The 8,801-nt window shown below is 29.2% G+C and overlaps 1 protein-coding gene across 1 annotated transcript; it reads left to right on the top strand.

Annotated features, from left to right (window-relative positions):
- Positions 1-1,724: 1,724 nt before the first annotated feature.
- Positions 1,725-3,391, top strand: LOC106761197 (NADPH:quinone oxidoreductase-like). Its single transcript, XM_014644721.2, has 3 exons — positions 1,725-1,903; positions 2,184-2,375; positions 2,885-3,391. The coding sequence occupies exons 1-3, from the start codon at positions 1,804-1,806 to the stop codon at positions 3,187-3,189; spliced, it is 597 nt and encodes a 198-aa protein (XP_014500207.1). The 5' UTR covers positions 1,725-1,803; the 3' UTR covers positions 3,190-3,391.
- Positions 3,392-8,801: the final 5,410 nt, after the last annotated feature.

The raw sequence follows: 8,801 nt of genomic DNA on the forward strand, positions 1-8,801 counted from the left end.
ACATTTTATGGTGAAGAAATTCCCTCTGTTGATTTAACTCCACGCAAAAGTTGCCATAGTAGTTCAAGCACTTTTGTACATAATATGAATCAATTTATGTATATGCAAGAGATGGTGAATAATACTCTAAGTCGATATACTTCATTTGAACAAGCAACGATAGTCGTTTAGAAGATTCTCTAGATGAAATCATTCAGAGGTTTTACAATTTATTGGTAAAGGAAAATGAGCTTGTATTTGAAGGGGTAATATAGAATCAAAACTATCAGTATGCATTAGACTTATGGCTTGCAAATCTAACTAGAACGTTCCCAACCAAGTATTAGACTTCATTTCAAAAATATTTTTAGATCAAACACTAAATAATTCCTTACCAAACAATTATTTTGAAGCCAAGAGACGTGTTTCTAAGTTGGGATTGGAAGTGAAGAAGATTGATTGTTGTGTGAATGATTGTATGCTTTTTTATGACAATGATAGTGGAAAAAATTATGCATCTTTGCATCAATGCAAATTTTGTGGGCAACCTTGGTATCACACAATCCATCCAAGATGAAAGCAATAAATAAATAAATTATTCCATTAAAGTTGGTGTTTTACTTGCCTATAATTTCAAGATTATAAAGAATGTTTGATTCAGTGCAAATAGCACATGACATGATATGATGATAAAAAAGCACAAGGAATGCTATGTTAGATAACACTTTTATTAACTAAAATTTCTTTTTAGCCTTAGTGTTATACAAGAGATGGACTTTCTTTTTCATAAGATGTTAGCTGGTTACTCATATAGTCTATTAGATGATTTCAAAAGAGAAACACTTTATTTAACGTTGCTTATGATTTGTGTTCATTAGACAATTTAGTCTAGAAAAAATTATTCATAAGCTTGATTTCATTTAAAATAAACGTTATAAAATTTGAATTACTTAAACGTTATTTTTGTTCATTACACTTTATTTGACGTTGCTTATGATTTTTAATCATTATTTCTTTTAAACATCTTTTGATATATAATAATATTTCGTCTAATGTTTTTTATTAAACTTTAAAATCTGAATTACTTAAACGTTCTATTCTTTAGACAATATTGTCTTAACAGAAAAAGATTGTAAAATTATTTCCATTAGAAGTGATCATAATAAGAAATTCGAAAACAAATTTTTTCAAATGTTTTGCAAAATTGAAGTTTGCAAAGAAATGATCAAAACTATATATTAAACGATTTTAATACTCCTAAAATTTATGGGCTGAAAGAGTTAATATGACCTGTTATCTTCAAAACAGAAAACCCAACATTTCTTACTTTCATCCATTTAGTTGACAATGTTTCATATTAAATATCAAAAATAGTTTAAGAAAGTTTGACTTCAAAATTTTAAATCATGACCCAACATTAAAAATAAGACTAAGACCATTACTTATTCTCCTTTTAAAATAACTCACAATTTGTGCTAGAAAGAACACAAATACAAGCATAAAAATATCTCTAATATTAAAACTTTATAATTTAAAATATTTAATGAACATCTGTCAAAAAAAATGTATATATGCTATTTGTTTTATCTCTTCATATAACGACAAAATTAGCTAAACATTTAATTCACCACCTTGTGGGAAAGCAGCCCCACCAACCAACCTTCTGCAACTTTTTATATATGAAAAGTCTAAAATTAAATTCAATGTTTTAGTACAGACTGGAAGACGGCAAAAAGAATTCGTTTCCACCCAACAACGTTGACGTCCACATAATCAATTACAACTATATATAGCATCCACTCACACACATCAAAACAACAAAACATGGCGTCGGCGAACAGAGCATCCTCGTCGCTGATTAAGGTGGTGGCGCTCTCCGGCTCTCTCAGGAAAGGCTCTTACAACACCGCCCTCATTCGTTCTGGTTCCTTCTGCTTTCCTTTCTCTTTTTCTTTCATCAGTACAACATTCAATAAATAATAAATTTTATTAAGATAATTTATAGATAACTTAGGTCAATTACATAAAATTTTAATTTCCAGCCGATTTTATATTTTGTGCAGATAGTCTTTTCCTATGTTTTGAAGTGAGTGATTGAGATTGAAACTTTAAAGTGGATAAAATCTTAAATGTAATGATTTTATTTAAAGGTCGAAAGATGAAGATGGAAAAACAGGAATGAATTGTAATTTGGTTTGACATAGGTATTGAGCTGAGCAAAGGAGAGGTTGAAGGGATCGAGATTGAGTACGTTGATATTTCGGATTTGCCTTTTCTGAACACTGATCTTGAGAAAGATGGAAGTTATCCCTCAGAAGTTGAAGCTTTTCGGCAGAAGATTGCTGCAGCTGATAGCGTTCTCTTTGCTTCCCCTGAATACAATTACTCTGTCACAGGTCACTGCACACCTCTCTTATCATCGTCAAATTTATATGATAACATTCTTCATAAAACAAAATAGTCTTAGGGCTTTCATAAATACTGAAAGTTAGACTTGTGTTGAAAGTTGTACATCAATCGGATATGAAATTAATTTAAAGTATATAAGTAGGTGTAAACTTTATCTTATGAGTTAGTTTTGTGAGATTGAATTAGGTTTAAGGTTCATTTCTTAACATGATATCAGTTAAGTGTGAGTCTATTTTAATTGTGATTCGTTTGGATATATTCTTCTACTTGTTATCGAACCATTATTTAATGTTTAGTGTCACATTCGATATGTATATACTTTATTTTATAATTTGATTTTCTGAGGTTGAATTAGAGATAAAAATGAGAAGGTATGATAGAAGTCTCTTGCTCAGGTACGTTAAACCTGAAAATTGAATGATATGTTGCCTTCAATTAGAATGAGTTTTAGGTTAAGAAAAATGGCTAATTTTGTGTTTGTTTTATTGAATATCAGGTCCTTTAAAGAATGCAATTGACTGGGCATCAAGACCACCAAATGTTTGGGCTGGAAAAGCTGGTGCAATAGTGAGTGCTGGAGGAGGGCATGGTGGAGCAAAATCACAGTATCATCTACGCCAAATTGGAGTGTTTTTGGATCTTCATTTCATCAACAAACCTGAATTCTTCCTGAATGTATTCCAGCCACCACCAAAGTTTAACAGTGATGGTGACTTGATTGATGAAGATGCTAAGAACAAGTTGAAGGAAATCCTTCTCTCCTTGAAGGCATTCACCCTAAGACTTCAAGGAAAAAATTGAACCAACTCTACTCCTCAAAGATTGTTGCAATAAGCCATGGAAGAACTTTCAAATAGTTCCTACTTTTGGTTCTTTAGTTAAAATAATTGTGATGTTCTATTCTTTAGTATCTCCAATTTCCAATTGTAGTTTTCCCATTTGTGTCAAAGTCAGTTATCCAACTATTTTAATTATACACTTTCATTCCATTTCACTCAGATAACTTATTAGCTTCTTATTATTCATTTTAAATCAATTTCTAATTTTAAATTAGAAATTAATTTATTATGTAGACTTGTTTATTGATATCAATCTTTCAATTTCTCTCCTCATAAAAAGCTTCGCATTAATATAAGAACAATTCAGACGAATATGATATAAAAATTATTAGAGATCAATATAGACTCTAATTTATAAATCAAATGTAATTTTTTTATTTATAATAAAAATTATTTTAGATACCAATCATTTTTAAGATTAATTAACTTTTAATCTTTAAAATTAATTATTATTTAATTTTTTTAATAATAGTTTTGTAGGTTAAATTTTGATCGATGAAGTCGTTTTAAATAATTTAGTTCATAGAAAAATGTCAATAAATGAAATTATATCTTAAAAAAAATAGTTATTATAATTCTACATTTTTTTTTGTTCATTGAGAAATATCTCTCTGCCAAACACGGAAAAAGTAAATATTATTTTAAAAATACCATTTTTCGGACCAATTAATTATGATTCAACAAAGCTAATCATACAAAAATGTATCAATTTTCATATAGATATTTTTTTTTATTGAAAAGTTGATCAATGATTTGATACTTGTAATATTTTTATTAAAGAACGCATTAGAGATTCGTTTTTATTCTTGATAAAGATGCATCAATAATCTTTCTAAAAAAATGAATTAGTGTCTTTAACATTTTGTCTTTTATATATGTTTGCAGCAAAAGATGTGATTAACTTTGTACTTAAAAGTTAAAACCATCGTTTTAATAAAAATTATAAATTTGGTTTTTATTTAATCAGTAAAGTTCCCACCATAACATATAAAAATGGAAGATAAAAAATTTAGCAGCCCAAATTTTTGTTTGCTTGCGTTGTCATGTTATCATCAGTGCTCAGCATCACCAATTATATGAAATATAGAAAACCAAACAGCCACTATTTCTTAATATAAATTGCAAATAAGTGAATGATTATGTATTTTCTTTCCTTGCTTTCTGACTTTGTTCTATATTTTTTCTTTTCATTCTTTGTAAATTTTGTTGCTCATATCTTATATCTTTCCTATTGTATTTTATAATTGTTGAGAAATTAAGAACATTTAAGATTTTCAAACACGGTAAATTTTTAATTACTCTAAAGATTCTTAATTATCTCTTTTTTTTTTTAGATTTTATTATCAATATTAATGAGACCTGTAAGTAATTCTTTCAATTTAATTAAATTCATATTAAAATTTTATTATGTTTGGATAAATTTTTATAGGTTATTAAATTTTAGATTAATGTATTATACTATTTAATTGATAAGTGTATCAAATTATGCAAGAAATAAAATGAACAAATTCAAATATATTTCTCAGTCTTGTTCGTAAAAGAATATGTTTATTCATTAATTAGAATTAAAAAAACTTTCAAATAATAAAAAGTAGGTTTAATTTCGGATGTTCCTATTTGTGCATAATCGTTTCAAATAGGTCATTGTATTTTTTCATCCCAATTAGGTCTTTTATTTTTTTGTGAGAAATTGAATCAATTTTGACCTTGCCGTTAAATTCAATGGACAACGTTAAAATTGGTGTGTCTTAACTTGCTGATTGTGCAATTTTTTAGTGACATGGCAGAGTTACGTGGAATCTAATTATTTTAAATTTTGAACTCCATGGGTGGGCAGAGAGACTCCAAGACTGGACAAGAACTCAATGGGTTCATGTGGTGTCAGTGGCTCGCAAGATGATACCAGTTTGAATTGCTCATTCCCCTGCACATCCTCTAAAGTTATCCCCAACCATGACCCATTTTTCCAAGGTGGAAAAAATCCACCTTCCATGTTTCTTTTCTTCTGTAAAACCTTTTCCAAAACAACAAAAGACGAACTTAATTAACCCAGTTAGCCTTAACAATCGAAAAGAAGAAAATTTGATGAACCAATTTCTGTTTTCCAACAAATTTGATGAACTCTTATTATGCTGTGTGAAGAATGTATGGGCAACACCTTTCTTACCAGCTCGTCCAGTCTGCCCAATTCTATGAACATAATCTCCTGTAGTCAAAGGAAAACTATACTTTATCAATACTTCAATTGATGAACTGCCAAAGGCCATGTACCACTAAGCATAACCATTTGACGATCAAAACTTGTCTGACCCAGTATAGAGCGGACTATTTGCTCAAAACCCATGTCAAGCATCTTATTTGCTTCACCGAGTAGGAGAGGGCACGAGGCAAAAAGGGTTTCGTCCCCTCAAACCTTTACCCTTCCGCTTTCCCAAAACATGCATAATCTCCGGTATCCCGAACACCAACGTTTTCCCTGATCCGTTGGCAACAATTCCAACCAAATCACAATGGTCCAATAAGAAAGGCCACACCCACGATTGAATTGGAGAAGGCTTCTCGAAACCCTTGCAACATTCCAACACATTCTTCGGCAGTCCCGAATCTGAAAAGCTTTTCACTACTGCGTACTTCGCACCTTCGACATTCTTTCCAGTAACCACTATAAATTCGTTCGCCACTGTTTCATTACGATTAGAGTTGTTGTCGTTGTTCTTATCACCGTTGGTTTTCCTTGCATTCTCTTTGGAGTCGTGGTGTTTCTTCTTTTTCTTCTTCTTTGATTTGGTTCCTATCATCCAATGCAATGTTCTTCCTATAAAGCTATAAAGCTACAAGAGTCAATAAGTTGTTTCAAATTTTTGCGAGCACATTAAGGCTCTATCAACCTTCACACACCCTCTCAAATTAGGTCAAATTAGGGATTTAACGAAATTCCATACTTTTCTTTTATAATAGGCAATTAGGTATACAAAGAAGAAGTTGAAGAAAAATCAAGAGCATAGGAAGGTGACGTCAACGACACAAGCGTGAGATCCATGGAGGATCTACCAAGGAAGGGGATGGATCAATCAGGCAGTCTTTTTGCTTGTTCTGTTTCTATTTTCTTTTCTTTTATTTTTTATTTTATTTAGGTTTAGTCTTTTCCTTTTTCATTTGTAAATTACACATAATGAGACCATGTCATTAAAAATTGTATAGTCACAAGCTGAGACAGAAATTTTAACGTCGTCCACTAAATTTAACGGCAAGGTCAAAATTGACTCAATTTTACAGAAAATGAGACCTAATTGAGATAAAAAATGCAAGGACCTATTTGAAATGATTCTGCATAAATAGGGACATCCGAAATGATTAAACCTAAAAAATATTAATTTTTATAATAAAATAATTCTAAAATGATAGAAATCAATTAAATTGATTTGATGAACGAGTTAGATTTCATGATCCAATTCCATGTAAAAATACCAAATATATACTTTTAATTACTACTTGAATATTCATACCATAGGTAACAAGTCCTAATGTCTGAGGGATAAATCTAAACTTTAATAATAAAAACTCTAATGTGTTAGCAATTTTTATTATAAGTTTCCATTAATTAAGTTTAACATTTCCATGTTACTAATTGTTTCACATATATGTCTAGCATATGAAATTTAATAATTGTCGTATCTCAATCAGGCATCCTAAAGTATTTTTCAGTCAGTCGGTCTATCAAATATGCAAACAATAGTAATCCAGTTAAAAAGAAGAATAGAACGCAAGTGGAAAATAAATTTATTCAATGTGAAACTCATTTTCTGAGTGCTCAATGTGGTCCCAATTTTGAAATTTATGTTTAATTTGATTTTTTTTATAATGTTGTCTAAATTGTTGATGGTATATAAACAGTATGTACCACATGTCAAGTTCGTAGTTTCTTTTAATTTTTTTAATTTTCTTTCAAAAAAAAATGGATGTTTCTTAATTTAAAAACAATTGTCCACGTGTCAAATTAATATAGTGTCATGCAACAATGTCAATGCCACTTGTCAAGTCAGTATTAATGCCATGTGTCAGGATATAATCATTGTCACGTGCTAGATTAATGTTATGTATCAATGTTTTATATTCAATTAAGTCCTAATTTTCGTTATTTTTATTCAATTTAGTCCTAAATTTTATTAATTTTGTTCAATTCAGCCCTAATTTTAAATTTTAAAAGGAAAATCTTCATCTAATTATTTTTAAAATTAGATGAAAAATTCTTCATTATTTTTAAAATTAAAAGAAGATTTATTTTTCATTATTTTTAAAATTTGAAGGAAAGTTCTTCATTATTTTTAACATTAGAAGGAAAATTCGTCAATATTTTTAAAATTAGAAGGAAATTTATTTATTATTTTTAAAATTAGAAGAAAAATTCTAATTTATTTCTAAAATTATTTTTAAACCAACTATAATCCTATTTTTTAAGTGTAGAAAAAAATCAAACATAAATCTAATAATTATATTCCAATAATATAGTTAGAGTCGATTTAAAAATAATTAAATAAATATTTAATTAAAATGTGAATTTTAATAAAATTAAATTTAATCTTAATTTTGAGAGGGACAAAATTGAAATTGAATTCAACAAAACTAACAAAAATTTGGACTAAATTTAATAAAATTAACAAAAATCGAAACTGAATTAAATATAAGACACTGACATGTAGCATTGACATTGACATGTGACACTGATACTAACTTGACATGTGGCATTGACACTAACTTGATACATGATACTAGCATTGTCACGTGATACAATATTGACTAGACACGTGGACAACTTTTTTTAAATTAAGAAAAAATTTTAAAAAATTAAAAAAATCACTAACTAACACATGATACATAGTGTTCACTTGTCGTTAACAATTTAAATAATATCATAAAAAACAATCAAATTAAATATGAATTACGAAAATTGTAATCACGTTGAACTCTAAAATAAATAAGTCTTATATAAAACAAAATCAACCAAAATAAAGACAAAAAAAAACATTTAAACCTAGCTAGAAATCAATACAAAAGTTAGTTACTCGTATACATAATAAACACTAGTATCAACACCGAATTTCGTCCGAGTGACTAAATAATAGGACTTGTTTTTAGTTTTGTCTTATTTTATTTTTATTTTTATTTTTATTTTATTTTGTTTGCTATTTGGTGTCTGGTTTAGTTTTTTTGTTGATAAGCCTCTCCATTGTGTGCGTGAAATTGGAACTTGGAAGAGAAGGAATTCCAGCAACCGGCAGCGGAAAAAGGATGAGATGTAGTGAGTGGCTGTGACGGCAGAGAAGGAGGTGGTGTGGTCCTAGCTTCAGGCAGCCTCCATTGTTGGAAGAAAGCTAAGAGGTGGGAGAGAGTTGAGAGAAGAAGTGACTTTGGCAAGCATTTGCTAAGTTGAGAAGAATTGCAGAATTTGCAGAAATTTCTCATAGAATCCAAAGTATTCATACAAGCTAGGCCAAGAGAATTTATAGTTGAATCTCTCGGCCTCCACCAAAGGAAATCTCAGATNCACTATTTCATCATGTGTTAAAGATGCTA

This window comes from Vigna radiata, chromosome 5 (genome assembly GCF_000741045.1).
Source record: "Vigna radiata var. radiata cultivar VC1973A chromosome 5, Vradiata_ver6, whole genome shotgun sequence".
NCBI lineage: Eukaryota > Viridiplantae > Streptophyta > Magnoliopsida > Fabales > Fabaceae > Vigna > Vigna radiata.